At 35.6% G+C, this 22493-nt stretch overlaps 1 protein-coding gene across 1 annotated transcript in view; it reads right to left on the bottom strand.

Moving 5' to 3' along the window:
* Positions 1-22493, bottom strand: part of LOC121423104 (protein CLEC16A-like) — a 101714-nt gene that overhangs the window by 47853 nt on the left and 31368 nt on the right. The window contains exons 14-18 of the mRNA XM_041618394.1: positions 21409-21458; positions 17883-18068; positions 17320-17415; positions 16766-16894; positions 16353-16473 (exon numbers count right to left, since the gene is read on the bottom strand). Of these exons, the coding sequence (XP_041474328.1) occupies positions 16353-16473; positions 16766-16894; positions 17320-17415; positions 17883-18068; positions 21409-21458 (582 nt within the window). The remainder of the gene's footprint in view (positions 1-16352; positions 16474-16765; positions 16895-17319; positions 17416-17882; positions 18069-21408; positions 21459-22493) is intronic.

Below are 22493 nucleotides of genomic sequence, written 5' to 3'. Positions count from 1 at the left end.
AAGTGAAATTTCAAATTCTGTTCTGTAAAAGATGGCAATAATTGTGAGCTCTCTAAAATTCCTGTCATCTAATTTAGACAGAATAATTGTAGTAAAACAAAAGGCTAAAAAGGATTATTCTTCAGATGCAACCTATGACCTAAAATAGCTGGAATTTGGGCTGGACATTTGAGTGTGGTCCCTTTCATGCATATTTGTGCACAGTGCATTTGGTTTAAACCAACAGTAATGATCAATGAAGTGAGAGTAGTGGAAATGCAACAGAAGCAAGCGACTTTCCTACATAAAAAGGATGATTTTCACTATAAGCACAGACCACAAAAGTCACAAGAGATAATAGGGTTTCAGTTCAAGCGAGACAGCCAATCACCCGCCATTTCCAAGAAAGTATTCCCAATATAAATTCTAAACAGAGATCGAAACTAGAAAACAATTATTCTGCTTGTTGGTGCTTGAAAAGATGGTCACTCATTATTCACAAGTTTCTAGGAAAGTTCACTGAATGTCAAACAGAAATTCATGCCATCACTTTGATGCAGGGTGACCAGACATCCTATATTTCCCGGGATCATCCCGTAGTTTGCTCCTTTGTCCCAGCATCCCGACAAACCCTTCCCGGGACGCCTATTTGTATCGTATTTCAAAATATTGAACAAAATATACATAATTATTAAAGTGACAAATTTTCATCAAATCACCAACAGATGCATGAGGAAGTACAAAAAAGAATAAAATACTAGAATTTAATTCGTCATGCGGACGAATTAGGTGGTCTGTCTTTATTCTCGGCATCATGATCACTATTACCATGTTCATGCATATCAATATGACCTTCATGATGACAACGGAATGCTCATTATGGATGGAATACTTGTGAAAGACGGTAGATGATAAAGCACTGTGAAAAGGGTCCGGAAAATGGTCTCTTTGATGTATGACTATATATGCATGTGATATGAAAAAAGTGATTATAATCTGTTTTATCTTGCTAAATTTTAACTTTTATACCATAAAATCATCATAAAGGATCATGTACGAGGTGGTAAAAAGAAAAAAAAATGGAAAAAAAATCATCTTGTCTACCCCAGGACTCGAACCTCCGCCCTCGAGAAAGCAAGTCAAATGCGTTATCCATTGAGCCACGATATTCCCCATAGAGATTACACGTAAGCAATTTTGAGAATTACAATTCCAATTTTGCAAGTGAAATACGGGCATGATCCCGGCATCTGATCAAAAAATGAAGGGCACACTTCCGATAGCCCAGAATCTCAGCTACAACATGTTAAAAGCTCACGGAAAGCTGACAAGAAAAAATGGAGATATGGCTCACGAAATAGAGGAATGTCAAATCTAGTTTTGGGAAAAAGTCATGTCCCATAGAGATTACATGCAAAATGAGGAAAAATGACATGCCTCTTTTCATCGCTGTTTTACGCAATGATGCGTTTCTCAAAACGAAAATTCATGTTAACTAAGGAGAAAGAGTACATTCTAAACTACATCATATCAAAATCTGGGCGAAAAACGATCTATATTCGAGAAGTTACAACCAAATTTGCATAAATTTGATGACGTCATTTTTGAAAAAATTTTTAGTTTAGGCGCCATTTTGATGACGTCATGATATAATTTAGGGATAATGGTGACATGAAATCAAATCTACAACTAATACTCTATCGATATATGAAAAAAAAATTGGGGTCAATGGACTATTTACAGAGCTACAGTGAATTTTCAATAGGCATGTTTTTGCACATATATGGCCTATAGTGAGAGCTCGCGCGCACACGTGCTGCAAACTTTAATGGGTGTTAATTTCTATATTAATGGTTGTAGAAGGTTGATCAAGGTATCAAATTGCTCAGAATTTTATTAGCAATGCAATGATATTAAAAGAAACGGTTTTTCTGCGTTGTGTTAAGGTGTAACGCGCGGAAACGCGCGCACATATGTGCGCGCGCGCAAATTTTTGAAATGCTTAAAATGACCTGAACCGTACCCAAAAATTTTTATAGGTCATTTGGACGATTTTTTTACCTTTGACGCGCGCGTCATGACCTTTACATGACCTTTGATGACATTGACAGTTGACCCTTGACATGAAGTTAATGTCATGTAAATATTGTTAATTTTTGATAATTGATAATGAAGATATGATCAAATGAAGAATTTTACAAAATGGCGCGTAGATGACGTCATCATTACCATATGACCTTGAAAAGCTTATTTTGCCGTCTCTATGATAGATTCTATATATGACGAAAAAATCAGCAAAATTGATTCAGCCAATTTCGAGAAAAGTTGGCGACAAACATAGGTGCCAAGAATAAAGAAAGAAAGAAATAAAGAAAGAAAATTCTGACGAAATCAATAGGTGATCTGTCATAGACAGACCACCTAATAATGTAAACTTTTGCGAGTTCTGCGGTGATTTTCTTGCTAACCCAATACAGTACATTGCAAATGAACTGGCCTCCAACCTGTGTGTGGCAGGCTACTAGCAAGGCATGCAGGATCGGAGCAGATTCTCAATGGTGCAAACAATCTCACATGATAAACAGTTTTTCCACCAAAATAATCACAAAATTGGTTGGAAATTTTCAGAATTACAATATGGATTCTCATATTACTGATTTGGAGATGTAATGGGAGGAACAAGTTATTGAGTTTTCGTAACTAGATCTAGTTGTTTCATTTTGAGTCCTGTTCCTGGTCTTGTGATCGATGCAAACTTGAAATGGGATGGGAGAGATGCCCGTATGATGCCGAGATGTTTCATCTAATTTTAAAGTTTAACAATGTTTCACTTTGATATTTTATTCATTTCTAAAACATTTTAGTTTTAAAAAATATAAAAAAATATAAAAAAACACCAAATATCATTATGATTTTGTTAGATGATTGGATTTTTTTTGCTTGAAGTTTGAATTTTTCTTCTTTCTTTCTTTTCTATTCTTCTTCTTCTCCTTCTATTCTTCCTGCTTGCCCCTTTTTTGTTCCATCTATCTTTATTTCCTGATCCTTTCTCTCTCTCTGTTCATTTTTCTTTCTTTCTTTCCTTCTTTCTCTTACCTTCCTTCGTTATTGAATTTCCTTTTTCTGTTCTTTCTCTCCTCCCAGTACTTTTTTCCCCCTTCTCCCCCCTTCCTTTCTTCTTCTTTGTTTGGTTGTTTCTTTTAAAGAATGAAGGAAACACTTTTCTTTCCTCCTCCTGTTTTCTTACTTTCTTTTCCCTTTTTCTCCTTCATTTCTTTCACATGTTTATTCACCTTCCTTTCTTTTTCTTTCTTTCTATATTCATTTCAAAGAATGACGGAAACCTTTATTCTCTCCTTTATTCTTTCGTTCATCCGTTTATTCTTTCTTTTTATATTTTTCTTATTTCCTTCATTTTCCCCTTCATTTTTTTCTTTCTTTCTTCTCAATTCATGTATTTTCTTTTGTCTCTTCTTTCTCTCCTTAATTCTTTTGTCCACCCTCCCTTCCAATTCTTTACATTGTAGCACAAGTCTAACACTGTGTAGCCTTCTTTGTTGATCTTTTTTTTGTATTATGAACTGGCCCGGTCGATCAGCTGGTGCAGCGTGCTTTGTCGATTGTCCCGTATTTCATTTGTGAAATCTGGTCACCCTGCTTTAATGGGATTCTACCTCATTCCTCACTCCTTCTCCCACTCTACCAGGTGGGTGTTTCATAAAGCTGTTCAAAAGTTAAGAACGACTTTAAAAATGACTGGTGATCCTTTCTTGTGGTAAATGGTATATTGAATTGGCAATGGTTTAGTGCGTAAGAAGGTATCACCAGTCGTTCTTAAAGTCGCTCTTAACTTTATACGAACAGCTTCATGAAACGGCCGCCTAGTCGTAAAGTTATCCACGACTTTACGCATAACTGGATCATGTTCTTAGGTTCACAGTATTAAAAACATTCACAATTTCATACAGCCCTGTCTACTATATAAACCTTGCAATATTTGTTTGAAGGTTTAAACAACCATGCTTTAATTTATTGAGAGTTAGAAATTACAAATTAAAATTTGTTAAGATTTTAAACACATGTCTAGACTGTTTAAACAACTTCTGTAAATCCCCCACTTTTTCTCAGAGATATGTTTTAAAATCTATTTGAATTAAAATTTGAATCCAGGATAGGGCTACAGGCAAAGGCTGCACATGAAATGATGGCCTATAGGTATAACTAGAAGATAATTATTCATATAATTTCATTTAAGATTTTGACATGACCACAGAAAATGTAGCAAAATCAAATGGCTGTAGACTCATTTCTGGGCTATAAAAAGTGTAACAGTGGCTTCAGTTCTGGGTCTAGGACTAGCTAGAGCTTTGTTAGGCCTGTTGAGATCTGTAGATTGTTGGTACTTCTTTTTTTACATATAGATCTCAAATAGTTCCTGAACTAGAATCTAAAATTCCCAAATATCTTGATAGTTCCATATCTTGATAATTCTATGTCTAAATCTAGATGGAAATAAAGTCTAATGTCTGGGGGTCGTTTCATAAAGCTGTTCATAAGTTAAGAATGACAGGTGAACCCTTAATACGCGCTAAACCATCGCCAATGAATATACCATTTGCCACCAGAAAGGATCACCACTCATTCTTAAAGTCGCTCTTAACTTACGAACAGCTTTATGAAACATCCACCAGGTCTAGTCCCGGCTCTATAGGCTTGTATAGATGTAACTATGAAAGAAGTTCTCCAGAACCCACTTTCAGGTCTATTCTGGGTCTAACATAAATCTAAGCAAAGTTACAATGACTTAGACTATGAGCCAATAGGCTGGCAATCAATATCATATTACATATATTATGTAAGTGTAAAAAAATTGATTGAAAGATTGATTACTGTGATGCTATTAGGCATTTACATGTAGTACCTTCAGACTGATATTTAATTATTGAGCAAAATCAAGAAAATTAATGGGTCTGAATACATCTATTTCAATACACATGTACATTTAACCACACCACGAAGTTTCCCAAGGATCAAAAACCATATCGCATCCAAGGATTTAGAGCACAGATTAAGTACATTTATATTTAAACATATTCATTACAGCAAAGGGATTTTCCCAGACATCTGCAGGTGTAGATGATACAACTCAACCCCATAACCTTACAGCTCTATAATCTAAGGGTACTTTCACTCCTCCAATACTAAAGAAAAATAAAATGATTCAGAATTTTGTCATCCATGACACAAGATACTAAGTTTCAAAAAAGGCATCTTTTTGTTTATTTAATTTCCAAACAAGATTTTTCTGGAGGGGGAGGGGTGAAATATAAGTGTGGTGTTTATCATTATTGAGAAACCAACAGTTGACCAGACAGGCAGACTGACGTCCTGGAAACCATCAGAGGTGGTCGGAACGATAAAGAAGCTAATTTTGTCTATATTCTTTTTTGTCCGATATCACAAGTATTCTGGAGAAAAATACTCCATCAAAATTTTGCTTACCATGATATACCTTCATTTGATTGCAGCAGTATGCCATGCACCATGGACCTACGACAAATGGACATTCAACAAGAGCATTTTATCGCCACCACCTTTCAAGCTGTCAAAATTGCACCCACAGTTAACGTTCTCTTAACGCTTTTTTATGACGAGCGCCTAGGGCAACTGTTTACTCAATCTCTTCTCGGACCATGATAGTCACCACTCGATCTCTGGCCCTCTTTCGACCAGATACGGTCGTGTAAGTTCGATCGCTGCAATCAGGGTAAGTCCCTGCATTACCTATAATGCAATGCGCAATTCATTTCCAGTTTTCAATACATTATTTCATGCTGTCAGTATTGTGCAATTGTCGTCTGATCATCAGAAAAATTCCTGTTAAATTTTGCCAATCCTATGGAATTATACACCCAAATGTGTAGGAGCAGCGTACAATTGATTTCCGCTGACCATCGGTGCCAGCATGTTTTAAGACCAGCTTGATGGGCATCAGCTGCCAGCCCTCTGTTTAGAAGAGGATTAACAGTGACAGCCTTAGGCCCAAATGAGGGGATTCGTTGATTGTCCAGTTGTTGTAGGTCCATGCATGTACCAAGGACAGACACTTCATCTTTTTTTTCAGTCATTTACAGTTTCTTCGATGAAAAAATTGCCATCTACAATGACTATAAATTTTAGATTATTAAAGGTTTTAGGATTTCTATCACTAAGGTTACAAGTGTAATCTGTGTATGTTCATGGATTGCCAATGCTCCAGTCATATTTCCCCTACAGCGGCCGAGTAGAAAACATCGAGTAGAAAACAGCCGTCATATTCATTTTAATTCAAACCACTGATATTCAGTTGGTACAAAAAATGTTAGAATAGCTGTTTTTTACTCTGCGAATGGCGCAGTAGGTGAAATGTGACTGAGGTATAACATACTTCATAACATTAAATATATATTTAAATGTACTTCGGGAATTCAATAGAAACACGCTCAAAGTGAGTTACAGCTGCATGCCGAACGTCGCAAGCATCATCAAAACTCACAACAAGCAAGCCATGAAGGTAGAAAATAAGTCAAACAGCAATACATGCAACTGCCGGAATAAAGACCTCTGCCCTCTCCAAAGGAATTGCTTGGCTACCAACATCATCTACAACGCGGAAGTAACAACCCCAGACAAGAGGATGACCTACATTGGCCTCACGGAGCCCCCCTTCAAGTCCAGGTACTATAACCACCTCCAATCCTTCCGACACGAACGGTACTGAAACAGCACGGAACTTTCGAAGTTCATCTGGGACCTGAAACAATGCGACACGCTGTATACCATCAAGTGGTCCGTCGCCAGCCATGCGCAAGCATACTCCAACGAGACAAAGAGATGTGACCTGTGCCTCACCGAAAAACTTCTTATTATGAATGCTGATAAGCAGTCACTGCTCAACAAACGCCCAGAGCTCGTTTCCAAATGCCGCCACCAAAACAAGTTCAAGTTATCACTGTCAGATATTTTGAGAGGGAGCACGATGACATAATACATAAAAATTTCAATGAAAGTAGTGAACATTCATCGTATTGAACTATGATTTTAGGGAATCAAAGAAAAATCCTTTGATAATAATGATATGAGCATATGTAATACGCCGGTATTCATCATGAGAAGATGAAGAGAAAAGTTACCACTTCACCTCCAAGCAAGTATTTCAGATAAACTGCACTTATTAGAAACCTGAAATTAGCATGCTTCTGAGAAACATTAATTACAGTAGTTGCAGTAAAACACTAATATCGTGAGAAAGTCTGTAAAACCAAGGTTATGTATAACTATATCATCGTCAATCTAGATCTGGTACAGTTACATAAACTGAACTTTGTGAAATCATTAAATCTAAGCTGAAAAACAATCGCACTGAAGATCGCCAACACAGATAGGCACACTTGGGACAGTGTGTATTATATTGCTGGAATAAAGACCCGACGGAATTGCCCAAATCTGCGCTTATTTTACTTATTTCTCAGCAATTACACAATTTCTACCAGAATCCTTCGGCACATATTTTTTATTCATATAAACAGACACTTGGGTGGTCATTACATATTGATTCTGTAAAAAGTCATTTTGAGATTGTTACCAAAACTGGCATTTACCTTTAATTTAATTTCATTCTTAATTACTCCAACCAATTTCTGAATAGCTTCTTTGTTGAAGCACAATTAAAGTAATGGTCACTGCAACATAATTATCTGAATTCACAAAAAGTGGTTTTGAAAACAATGTCTTAAAATCATGGTTCAGCTTTGACCTATCAATTACGCCTTAATTATTAAAAATGGGTGTAATAATTGAGTGAAAAGGCTCTATGTTTCCGAGCCCATACTCATTCGAAAGGAATTTTAATAAACTAGCACATAGTATAGACTGGACAAAAACTAGATTAAAAAGGAATTTTAGAATTTATTTCTATATTATTGTTAAAACTCATGTATATGTATGTCATATTACATAATAAGTATTGATATGTAAAATTTGATCTTTCAAATATTTTCAACGAAGATTCTGCTAGGATCGAAAGCTTAGGCCCCTTTTGACTTTCTAAATATTTTTGATGTGTATATTGACTTGAAAATTGAATTGAATTCATACATTAATACTGGACCATTATGTATGCATGGGATATGTGTGAGAAACCCACATGAACCATAATTTGGTTTCAACATCACTTTGTGAATTGGGTCTATGTTTGATCAGAGAGTCTGTAACATGTTCTACAAACATCGGGGTGAGTTTCATCAACATTCATGTCCAACAAGTTATCAGATCGGACAGCTTTCCTTGATTTTGATTGGCTAAGAGTCACTGCTATTATGGTTAATTGTTGGATAATACATCTGACAAGTCCTTTTATGTAATGCTCCCCTGAACCTACTAACATAATACACCCATCTACATGTAAATGGAATTATATGCTCCAGGAGACAAAGCAATGCAAGGAAAAGAACTCGGGGTGTGATCAATGTCAAGCTTCAAATATAAATAGTAACATGAATCGTGGTTCAAAATTCAATTACAAAGCACGGAACAAAAACATGATCAGTGTTGCCCTGTTCAGTGTCGAAAATATAAAGCTATATCGTTTTTAAAATTACATGTACATGTACCTGCTTTCGTTAGCGCAGTTTTATTGCGCGGTTTGACCCATCACAAGAAAGATATATTTGGAACCTGCTTGTGTAGGCTTCCATTGCAAAAGCAAATTTAAAGACTTTTCAAAATTCAGTCATGTTCTATGTCGCATTTCCGATGCTAAATTCCTAAAAATCTGATGTGATCACATTTACAAATGCATCTTTTGAGACGTTTGAATTTTTCTCTGAATCATGATTTGAAAGACATTTACTTTTACCACTGGGAATGGAGGACATTGAACAAACCCTTTATTTCTTGCATTTTGTAATCACGTTTTCAATCATGATTCGACCGGTAATCCGTACCTAACCTGATTGACATTATTGCTTCAAGAGTGATGATATGGCTTCAATAGTTTCATAATTAAAAGAGAAACTTTATAACAAACCGCCTCTTGGAAACTCTCAAGTAACTTTGATTTATTGCAAATCTTTTATTTTTGTTTTCTCATTAGAGCAGAGGTGATTAGGAGAGACAGTTTTACAGAGTTTAAAGAGTGATGTTATGGCTTCAATAGTTTCATAATTAAAAGAGAAACCTTATAACAAACCGCCTCTTGGAAACTCTCAAGTAATTTTCATTTATTGCAAATCTTTTATTTTTGTTTTCTCATCATTAGAGCAGAGGTGATTAGGAGAAACAGTTTTACAGAGGTACAGTTGGTGGAAACATACCTACATAACTTTTGCCTCTAGAGGGGGATATTATGCTCAATGAGACATGGCCACACTTTCATTTCACAACAAACACTACGCGCAGAAAACGTTTATGAAAAAGGAGGGAAAGAACAAGCCCCTCAATCTACTAACTGATCAATCAATTCTCCAGTAATAATCAAGTGCATTCACTGCATTTCATTTATAAATCTTTAGTATCATTTTTTAATGTATTTCTAAGGGATATGGTATAATCGGGACAAGATATTTTACATTATTGGAGGAAAAACAAGGAAGAAATTGATTTATTACTGTAAATAATAAAATACAAACAGAATAGATAACAGAATGTGACATCATTTACATATCACTAATGGTATGCATGTCAATGCAGTGAATAAGTGAAATTTTAAACTTTTTTTTAACTTTACATTTGATTTTGATGAAATATCAGCAATCAGCATAATGCTTGTTTGCTTGTTCTCTATCAATTCAACTCAACTTTAGTTTACCCACATAGGACGCACAGTTGATATCGCCATGCAAATACAAATACATTTTCATACATGTCTTAACATCAATATGTCTATTATGACCTTTTGTAGTGTGAGTGTGGGAGGGGAATAATGTCAATATTAGAAAACATGATAAGCTGATATCATTTTTTTATATATAAAAATAATAAATCAAATTGCATATTCAAATAAAAAATGAAATTCAAACAAGCAACAGTCATCTGATAAATAATCAGAATTGTCACTACATGCTATTAATTATTCAGTCTATCATGAAATCCGAAACTTAATCATCCCCTATCCATGATTTATTTCAAGACACATGTTACATTTTCTCAAAATGAAACCACATGCTGACAATTTTATAATATATATCAAATTGTAAATTCAAATGCAGGAGAAAATTCAGAGAAACAACAAACAAAGCAATCTGAAAAACAATAAGAATTTTTACTATATGTGGCTACTCGGACAATCACGCATCCCTAAACTTTTGTTTTGTACTTCAAGACACGTGTCATGATTTTCTTAAAATTAAAACATATGCTGCAATTAACAAACTCTCTCTCTCACCAGACATTCTTTTTCTTGGAATTCATATTTTGAAATGCAAGAAGTAGGGACTTATTAGTTTGTTGGCAAAGGTTACCTTCTATTTAAGAAAAAATAATAATCTGCCCATAACAGATGGAAAATATGATAAATTACTCAGAAACAAAATGAGTGCAAGGGATAAAGTAGATCCAGGCTGGTTGCATAAAAGTCTCCATCCCAGGCCTTCAATCAATTGTATGGTTGCCTAGGATTATAATTCACATGTGACTTGGAAAAACACTGCTGTTTATATACAGTGGATCTATGCAACATTTTGACCAGAAAAAAAAAACAAATTGATTTATATTACATGTACACCTGCAATTTTTTCCTAAACTTCCAGGGGATCCTACTCCGATATCTGTTTATTTATGTATTTTTTATGTATTTCTTTATGATCGAATGAAAATAATTTTTTTTAATTATGCGAATCATTTTGTACCATGAAAAATCATTCAAAATTATGATTCTCATGAATCACAAAATCTGTAACTATAAAAACTGAAGACTTGTGCCATTAAATCAGGTCATCGCATTGTGTCGGGCAATCGCGTATACCGACCATTAGAGAAAAGGGCCCCCCTAAATTCCTGAAAATGTCAGGTCTAGTTTACCCACCCATTCAAGAATTTTGCTATAATATTTGCAAAACATTGGGTAAACTGGAACCCAACCTTTCACGAAATAAGTTAGGGGGCCCTTTTCTCAAATGGTCAGGTTTCATGATAGCCTGACCCAACGCGACAACCAATGTGATGACACAAGTCAAACTCAATATAGCTACCAGTACATTGCAGTGCTAAAATAATTTCCATGAATGTATGTAATGAAAATTTCCATGAATGTATGTACTGAAGTCATTTCCATTCATGATTATGCTCGTTGACTATGAATTATTTGGCTAACAACACTAAAGGGATTTTAATTCAAGAAGCAATACACTGGATTGCCTTCAAAGAAATAAAAATAAACAGCCTAGTATTATTTGCATGAATAATTTGAGAGTCTGTTGCTATGTCTAATCAACATCCCGGTTCCTCCATCCATGAACATTACGTGCGGTTTGGGGTTTGGATGTGAGACAGAAGAAACAAATCAAAGTTTCCAAGAATTGTTTTGCATTTGATGAGCAGTAGACTGGAGACAAATTAATAATGGTGCATTAGACAGTCCTCCACTATCTTTATTGCAGAAAGCAAGAGAGGCAGAGAGAGAGAGAAGGGGGGGTGGGCACAAGTTGGCAGAGAGGATAGTTATTAAGAGGAAGAGAAGAAAAGAATGATAAATACAGGAAACAAAAAGACAAAGATACAGAGTCATCATGACTGAGAAGAAGAGACAATCAGGTGCATCTCTCTCTCAAATTCTCTCTCTGTTCTATCACAAATACACACATATCCATCCACCAACATACAGGTAGAGACAAAGACACCGTTCTCACTACGTTCCTAAAACTAATACTGGAAACTAGTTTAGTGGAAACTAGTTTAACGCGCAGTGAGAACGGTTGAAGCGGTCTTGGAAGCGATCTTCCAAACCAGTTCGGAAAACCATCTCGCGATGTAGTTATCCAGATTGCTTTGCTTCGTTAACCTGGTTTTAGCGAGTGAAAGGACAGAACCGTTCTTTGGGAAGTGATCTTCGCACATTTTGAGCGTGCTACTCCACATGATAGGTGTAGAATGCCTACGCTGCGGCTTCAAATTTCACGTGAAACGTGTCTGCCCACTGAAAGCATTTGCATAGCAACAAGATCGCTTTACGTGAAGTGATTCTGAAAACCACTTTCGCGCGATCAAGTGGGAACGCTAACAAAGCGATCTTCCAAACTGGTTTCCTGAATCGGTTTCTAATAAATTAGTTTTAGAAAGCGTAATGAGAACGGCCTCAAAGATATTGGTAACTTTATAGGCTCTACAGAAAGAAAGAGGGAGAGACTGAGAAGGGAAATTATGGGGTTGTATTTCATATAAGTTACACATACATCAGATTAGAGAGAAGCTATCCCAAATATGTTACTTGGCAACCCAGGATCAAACCATACCAATGTGTGAGTATCCTTTGATTTAAGTCCTCCTTACCGATTCCCTCACAGAAGATGTAAAATCATCAGGTGGGTGTTTCATAAAGCTGTTCCTAAAGTTACGCACAACTTTACGCATGACTGGAACATGTTCTTAGGTCCTAAACCAATTACATAGCGATATCACACAGCACAAGAAAGGATCACCAGTCGTGCGTAACTTACGAACAGCTTTAAGAAACAGGCCCCTGATTCCCTCACAGAAGATGTAAAATCATCAGGTGGGTGTTTCATAAAGCTGTTCCTAAAGTTACGCACAACTTTACGCATGACTGGAACATGTTCTTAGGTCCTAAACCAATTACATAGCGATATCACACAGCACAAGAAAGGATCACCAGTCGTGCGTAACTTACGAACAGCTTTAAGAAACAGGCCCCTGATTCCCTCACAGAAGATGTAAAATCATCAGGTGGGTGTTTCATAAAGCTGTTTGTAAAGTTACACACAACTTTAGGCATGACTGGAACATGTTCTTAGGTCCTAAATCAATCAAATAGGGATATCACACAGCACAAGAAAGGATCACAAATCGTGCGCAAAGTCATTCCTATCTTACAAACAGCTTTATCAAACATCCACCTGTTCTCTGATTGCTTTCTGACACATCAGGGGGCCGTTTCATAAAGCTCTTCTTAAGATAAGAACGACTTTAAGAACGACTGGTGAACCTTTCTTACGCGCGTAACCATCGCCAATGTATATATAATTTACCACAAGAAAGGATCACCAGTTGTTCTTAAAGTCGCTCTTAACTTACGAACAGCTTTATGAAACACCTACCAGGTGGGTGTTTCATAAAGCTGTTCGTAAGTTAAGAGCGACTGGTTATCCTTTCTCATAGTAAATAGTACATTCATTGGCAATGGTTAAGCGCGTAAGAAAGGATCACCAGTCATTCTTAAAGTCATTCTTAACTTACGAACAGTTTTATGAAATGGCCTACAGGCAAATTAGGGGTCCATTGCACTTGACAAAGCAATGTGCCCTCAAGTGCCAGACCAATACCAGTATCATCATATTTTAATTCTAATTAGCTGCCAGCTTGGTAATCAATTTTGATCGCTTGAACAAATTATTCATTTTTTCTTACATTGAAAGTTACATGAAATACCCAATACATATGCAAAATGTAAAACAAGAAAAAAAACAGTACTTATTGAAATGTAAATTACAGTGATAAATCTCTGCTGCTCTATTCACATTGCTCTCAAAAACAATTGATGAGAACTCATCAATATGCTGAATGAGTTACACATGAAAATATATGTATTTCAAAATACAATAGTCTTAACCAGCAAAATTACCTTTTGTAGCATTTATTACCTTTTGTAGCATTTATTACTTTAGGTGGTGTCTACCTTGTATTTCTGAGAAATATTTATTATCCAGTGAAACACGGAAATATAACCAAGAATAAAAGAAATAATAATTGGAAAATGATTTAGATCAGTAATAAAACATAGTATCATAAGCTGATTTTATTTCCATGATAATTCAGTTTGCTAATAAGAAATATTAAAATTCTGCATGTTGTAATTGCAGAAAATAAATCTCAATGAAAGGTCTTTATACATGTCGACTCCAAAGTGGTTCCTTCAGTTTTGCATATTAGCTAAATTTATTTTTAGTCTATCTCATCAATTTTATTCTTCAAATTGCCAACACGATCTAAAAAGGCACTTCAGCCTTTTATTCTCTCTATCTAGTTTAGGAAACAGAATGAAATAAATACTGATAAATGTTAAAAAAATTGTCAAGTCACGCAATACAAGCAATTTCAACATTTTAATATGTTTCCAATATTTCAACATGGCATGAAAGATATTATCTTTATGACAAAATTGGTGCATAATGTGATGAATTTGTGATATTAAAAAAAAAAAAACTTTTTATGATATTCAGGGCTTTGAATCCTCCCTCCCTATCTTCTGTTGTTTTTTACATCAATTGATTTTCAATTACATGTAATTCACAACCAGAGCCACAGGCAATATTTGATAAAGAACAGACCAGCATTTCCCGCTAGACATTTGAGCTCGTGATAAAATGATTTCATCAACAATTTCTTAGAAATCTAAAAATGAGGTCAGGTATAATAAAATCTAAAACGTTTATCAGGAAATGTATGTAATGTGGAACAGGCATTTAATCATTTGCGATATTAGAAACCATATTGTGACTTTTTACGTCACCATTCTGAGTACACGAGAGAGCTTATCTAAGGCGTCATCTTCAGAATGGTGTAGAGTGTCTTGATTTATAGTGACATAACCTTTGCACAAAGAGCAAACATATATGTTATAAGAGCTTTTCGTAGAAAACACTTGAGAGGTTTTGATTAATTTCTATTGTGGGAGGTAACAAAAATTTACATTGAACTTTCTATATTTCTATGTTGCATTTACTATGAGGCATAAGCAAACAATGTTCAACCCAGATCTGCCAACGAGAAATCTTGTTCCATTCAACTTTTATGGCTTCACTTTCATACACATTTATCAACTTCATTGTATTCTATCCTTTCTGCTTCTACTTTTTTTCTATTCAGTTTGCTTTAAATCATTTTAAACAAATTTTCATTCTTTAATTCATCAATCCATTTTATTTTTTCATCCATTCATTCGCCCCCCACCCCTCTACATTTTTCGCGATACATCCGCAGCGCACAATTTTTCAATCGCAGCACTCGCTGACTTTTTACTTTCAAATCATGCACAACCTTTGAGACCAAATTTGCAGTGCCGAGTACACAGTCACAAAATTACGCAACATTATGTAAGTGCATGTCAGACCCAAAACTGCTCAAAAAACGTGAATTCATGTACAAATCCAATGCAAATTGTTTATTTAGCCAAACTTCATAAATGTATCATTATTTCTACTTCTTTTAAAAACCAATAACATACATAAAACAAATGTTGCAATACCAAATTATTTTTGAAGTACATTTGATCTGGATCCTACAAAGAGTTTGTGAATAATACATTAGCAGTTTTGGGGCCATATGATAGTTGATTAGAGCAAATGATTTATTTCATGCATAAATTAACATAATCAATTCATAATTCATCATTATTATTCATTCATTATAATTATCATTAATGAATAAAAAATCGCTTTTCAAAAAAATTAACCATACACAGCCTTGCAGATTTTATTGCACACTACCATCGTGCAAATTGTTGTGGCGCTCCCGCAATCGAAGGTTGAGATCTCAGGCCCCCCCCCCTCGGCTGTGAGATGGGTCCAAATAACCAGGCTCTTTTAGGGTTAACAGATATGGATCCTTGTTATTTTGACAAACCATCCTCATCTTAAATCCATGACTGGCAAATAGAGCAGGTAATTGGTTGGTGGTGATTTTTTACCTAATTGCTAAGAAAGCATGAATGCTTGTAAGCAAGCAACCAGAGGACCGACGGCTTATGGTCCTCCCCGAAGAACCTCGTACTGAGGATTAATGCCTTACCAAAGGGCACTAGCGCACCAAATGGGAATCGAACCGACTGAGCTATCGCGCCTAGTACCATTCATAAGCAAATTTCCTGTCAACTATTAAATAAATGACAGGTCATGCCGCAGATATCAGCAAACCATTTGATTCAGACCATAGCATCATAATGGGGAAATCTAGACTAAATAATAGAGCATCTAACTTAATTAAAGTTTGTTGGAAGTCAAGAGCACATATTCCATTAAATGTGACCAAGAAAAGTCAACATCCCCCAAATCATCTTTTCATTACAAAGCAATGTGTAATCAAAATACGTATTGAAGGAATGCCAGTCTAAAATGAATCAATTCAGGGTTAACAATGAAACGATAGAGAATGAGTGGACTTACTGAGGTCTAGCTTGTCCGAAGTCTTGACCAGTAGATCAGGCTTGATCAGAGGGAGCTTAGTCTCTACCAGGTTACGCAAGGTCAGCGAGAGGTCACGTAGCAGGAAGAAAGCTCGAATTGCCTACATACATTATAAGAATGTGAAAAAAAAACATAAATATAACAAAAATTCTACCAACACAGAGGAAGGAAATATTGATTTCAGCAAACAGAGGGTGAAAGATGAAATTCATAAAATCAAAAGACGTCTTCTTCCTAAAAATATTCATATCTTCTTTCATGCCAAGGACAAATGTGTTACTAATTGATTTGTAAAAAGTTTGCTAACACTGCAAATCTTTAACTTTTTATAGAAAGAAAAGAAATTATATTCCGATAACAAGTTCCATAAAAAAAAAGGGGTTCCAACTTACTCTCCTTGTCCTCTCTAGCTCTCCAGAGGGCAGCCTCTTGGTAAAGTCTATCCCTGTCAAAGGTGTACCAGTAGGGGGCAGCAGAATGGATTCATCCATCATCAGATACTCAACATTAAGTGGACGTTTCTAATGAGGAAAATCACAAATACAAATATATATCCCAATAAAGATTCGACACTTAATTATACAAAGAGAGACGTGAAATAAGTGGTAAATTTCTTACAGAAGATGAAAAGAATACTGGATAATTAAGAAACTGGATAATCTATTTTATTTAATTCAACCCCGATACAATTTCTTTTAAAAAATACAATTACAAGGAAAGTGGGAGGAAGGGAAAGGGGAGTAGAGGAGGGGGAAGTAAGAGAGAAAATGTGGGAAAGGGGTGCAGAAAGGAATGGGAAGAGAAGGGGGACGGAGGGAAAAGTGAGAGGAAGGGGAGGAGGGAGGTAGGTAGGGAGAGGGGGATATGGAAGGATGAGGATGGAGGGGAGATATGGGAACGGGAAGGAAGAGGACAATAAGGTGACGATGGAGGAAAATCAACTTACCTTCATACTTTGATATTCATCATCAAACATATCTAAGAAGAGTTCATCTCCCTTGTAGAAGGTCCTTAGGAGTAGAACACTCTCCTCCTTAGCACCCTGTCAATTAAACATAAATATTGTTCATAACTGGATGAAATTTAACAAACTCTATCGGCCCCAAAGTATGACACTCTCGATAATAACATATTTATAATATATATATATGTACATATAGAATAAGGAATACTATGTTGACAAAGTCATATTAAGGACACACTTCAGGAAAACCACAAATCCACATATAATCAGTAGGCCTATATGACAAATGGGAGAGTTGACCTTGCCACTTATCACATGCTTCTCACCACATTACCAATATGAAATTAACATAAATTTCCATAACCATCTTATTCCTCGTCCAAATCTTTCAAACTTCCACCACTCTGTTTTTCATAACTTTTCAACCTTCAACACAAATGTATTTTATAGCCAAGGTCAAAGTCCCCTATTACAGTTATATTCTCAGTACGTAAAATTAAAACAATTTCAAAAGGTTCATTTTCTATCAAAGTATTTGAGCTAACCTCTACACAGGCTAAGTGTCTGTCCTCTAGGAAGCACTTTGCTTTGATGTTACTGAAGACTAGTTGTTTAAGAAGAAGGCAGGCCATCTCTAGAGTTACTGGACGGATACAGCTGTTCAGTTGACAGCTCTGATTCATCAACGCAATCAATCGCTCTACCAGCACCGAGTTGTACAAAGCTTTATTCTGTAATCGAAACATTAATAGAAACATTAATAATCAAAGATTACATTTGGTTCTTAATGACAAGGTCTTTAGAAGAAGGCTAGCCATCTCTAGCGTTACTGTACGGAAACAGCTGTTGAGCTGACAGCTCTGATTCATTAAGGTAATAAATTGCTCTACCAGCACCAAGTTGTACAAGGATTTATTCTGTTAGCGAAACATTAATAATCAAAGATTACAATTGGTTCTTAACAACGAGGTTTTTAGAAGAAGGCTAGCCATCTCTAGCGTTACTGGACGGAAACAGCTGTTGAGCTGACAGCTCTGATTCATCAAGGTAATAAATTGCTCTACCAGCACCGAGTTGTACAAGGATTTATTCTGTAATCGAAACATTTATATTGAAGTATTACATTGGTTCTCAACAGGGACAGGAATGAAGGTGTTTGGACCAGATTTTCTGACATTTGCTGCAGTGAAAATTGCTCTTCTACGCTGGATTCATGACTACGTCCTAAACCTGAAACTTAACATCAAACCCTATTGCAACCCTAACCCTACAACTTAGACGAAAAACAGCCCATAGCAAATGTCATGCCACCTTGGACCAACGTCTTTGATTCACCAAGGCAACTAATCACTCTACAAGCATAAAGTTGTACATCGGTTTTATATATATATTTTATGACGATCATGAACAAGTAATAAGGTCAATGACAAATTCAGTTTGAATTTAATTGAAGGGAGAAATCCGACATGAGTGGAATCCATATCCAAACTGTGCTTTAACATGATGTACAAAAAGACCCCCCTCAAAAAAGAAATAATAAAATAAAATGTTCTAGCAACCCTCTAATGTGATTAAAAAATGCCCATGAAAAGGATAACACTGCTCCCCAAAGGTTGATAAGAGAAGCTAATCTGATGGATTTGATAGGCTTAAAATGACCCTGAGAAGGTCTTGCTATTGTGATTTCTCACCATTAAAATTTGACTGATCTCTGCTTATACAGAATGCAGCATGATAGAAGGCTGTGGGAAGCATTGAAAATAGATGGAAACAACGAGCGATTGCGCTCTCGCATGCTTTTGAATCGCTCTCGCAACTGCCTAAAACTGCCAAGTATAGAGCGACTCCAAACATGAAAATCGCTCCTGTTCGCACTCATCCAGTCTCCCATCCAAGCCTGCATAGTAGCTAGACGGCCAGCGCAGCTGCAGTTTTTGCTACCATGCATTGTGGCTTTCTGACGTGTAACCGAGTGGACTTTTTAGAATCACGGGCACGGCGAAACTACGATATCCCAGGGTACTATTTTTAAAACACTGCGCCGTACCTGTCTTGCCGTAACTTGGTGAAAAATTTGGTTTTTTATTGTTTTGAAGATATTATCCTAAATTTGCGAGAAAACAAAGTTCGTGAAGTCGGAACAAAATCACAGATTTTTTCATTATAGCATATTTTTGGCGACCCAACTTCTTACATCTGAACTAAGCCACCAGGTGTTCTGGAAATATGGCGCGTATCCCGCAATTTGAAGGGCAAAATTAGGATTTTCAGTCCCGATATTTAGTAATAGTCAGTGTCTGAGTATAATTATGTAATGGGGTCATTCCATGCCAATTCACCCAATGAATGTGCAATTTTGCACCCGACCGTCTCAGAATTCGTTGTAATTTGGTATACATAAAATTCACCATGGCCCAAGCACAAAACAAAAAAAATTAGTCCAATCGGTCCGTCGGTTCTCGCGCTACGGCCTGCCCTTTTCTCCTTGTTTTGACAAAAATGGGCGTGACCTTCAACTTTCAATGGCCACTGCGTCGTTACGTGTTGACCAATTTTCATGAAACTGGTACCATTTGATAGGAAATTCAGAGAGGAATCCAAAACATGCATCGAATAATGTATTGGAGCAATTCATAAGGTCATGACCTTTGACCTTAACTTTGACCTTGAGTTTGACCCCCGGACAAATAATTTTTTAACTTGATTTTTGTGTATGTTAATTATTGGTATGATATTGACAAAATATGTTAAAATCAATGATGATATTTTATTTCTTCACCTTTAAAAACTCTTCCAAAGATACCATAAAATTTCACTCTAGTCCCACACACTGATATTCATGTTAGTAAAGTGTTTACCAGTTACATGATTTCTTCCAATCTTAAGTTACAGTATGCAAGCACATGAAAAGAAATTAAGCTTAATCAGTTCACAAATAAATGATTAAACCTTTATGCTCATGAATAGGTATCTGTTTAGGCATTTTATGATTCAGCAATATATATCATATACATATATATATATATATATACATGTATATATTTTGATGATAAAAGTGAAGACTTTACTACCATGAATATATATGATATATATTGCCGAACATCAAAATGAATATATATTGATTGACTGTGAGTGTGATCTGTGCTAGTAGCTGTGCTGGCGTAGGCATAGCTTAGCTTGTGAAATAAGTTGACATCTTGATGTTAGCTGTCACTGTCAGGCTGTGATGCATTCAATATTTCTTAACATAATTTTCAAGTGAGTCTTTCTCAAATAAGAAACTAAAAATTATGAAAAGGATTTCTCTGAGTACAAATTCTGTTCAAATGTTATAAACTTAATCCCATTCAATTTGATTGAAAAAGACGTAAAGAACTTCCAGTTGATTTAATACACGAGATGCAAACAATAAAAATAAAATGAACAATAACTTAAATAAATATTTAACAATTAATCACAATAAAGAAAAAATAATGTTAAACATGAAATGAATTTGTAAACAAGCAGGACACACTGCGATGCTAAACCATGCGTTGAATCATGAAAAAAAACAATGGCTCTCAAAAACTGAAAATGGCTCTGGTAAAATGAGAAATGGCTCTCAATTTTTTAACAATAATAAAGTAATTTCAACACTGACTGTGGGTCTATTTCATTCCTTCTGGATCCATTAATAACAACTATTTCCTTTAACATTCAGGTCTAAAATGTGTAGAAATAATTCCCTTTTCTTTACTTAATATTTACATCTGCTACCTATCAGGTTCAATGAAAGGTCAAGCACAAAAAAAAGTACATTACCTTCTGTTATTTACCAGGATGCTATACTTCTCATAATTTTGTTACAAATCAATCACATCACTGCAATGGTAGGGAGATCAAAGCCTTAGTGAATGATCCATTATGTTCTTCTCATGAATGTCTAATGATTACATTGTTTCTATGATTTCTTCTACAAATATCTATAACAATGAGTTGACTGAGCACATTGAGAGATCTGAAAACAAATTTATTCCAGAATATTCAGTTATCATAAATAAGGTCATAATGACCATTATCTGTAATACATACCTCGACCCTGTTTGTAAGTAACACACCATCTAACAATTTATCCTGGATTCCTATAACGAAAAGTGAAAGACAAATATACAACTCAAAGTGAAAATTAAATCATGAGGGGAGAATGTGGCAGTTAGAGGGACAAGGGTTCAAAACCAAATCCAAATCATTTATTTCAGCAAGAAGTTCACCTGGTCAAAGGGAACAAAAAAATATTCAGTAGCCAAGTTATAGCAGGTTTTTGCTGAAACATGAATAATAAAAATCATTGGGCAAGCATTTGTTGGAGTAAATCAAAAGTGAAACCAAACTGGTACAAGTGGTGACTTCTGGTTTAATTCAAACCACAGGCTGAATCTGTGGTTTTCATATAAGAATCAACAAATGTACAAAAACATGCTTTGACAAATGCTTCTGACGTATTAAATGTCTTGACGTAATCAACCTTCTAGTATGCCAACACTGGCTTTTCTCCACTCTCCTTTCACTGTATGAACTACTGAAACCATGATCACCTAATAAATTCAACCCTTCATATAAACAAAATTGATTGATTGATTGATTAATTGATTGATTGATTGATTGAGGTTGAACAACACAACCAACACAACATGTAATATTTGTGTCTGAATATTTATCTGTAAAGTTATATTTAAATGGTAGGAATTGCTTTCTTAATGTAAATGAACTAGAAATCACAGGCAAAAACTTTAAAGGTTCCATACGTAGGGGTTCCAAGTATGTGTACCTTCTTTATGGCATTGCCTGCAAGTAAAGTTTCATACTAAATTGCTAGTTAAACAAACATCTCTTGGTGAGATTGGCAATCCTTCAGAAATCACAGATTAAAACCATAGTACTATAGCAGCAATATATTTCCCTACCTGTATTGTGATGCCATACGGCCATGCTACGGTGGATTTCACTGATATGGCTGACTGGTAGAACATAATGACAGACAACGCTCCTAATAAGTCATATTTTGCCAAGTGAGTTTGTCGATCCCATCGCTACTTACATACATAATTCTAATCACAGAACAGTGGTGTTTATTTATAGACCCCAGCTGCTTTAGTACAAAGTTAAATATAGTTCAG

Source organism: Lytechinus variegatus, chromosome 10 (assembly GCF_018143015.1).
Source record: "Lytechinus variegatus isolate NC3 chromosome 10, Lvar_3.0, whole genome shotgun sequence".
Lineage (NCBI taxonomy): Eukaryota > Metazoa > Echinodermata > Echinoidea > Temnopleuroida > Toxopneustidae > Lytechinus > Lytechinus variegatus.
This window is presented reverse-complemented; position numbering and strand designations above follow the sequence as displayed.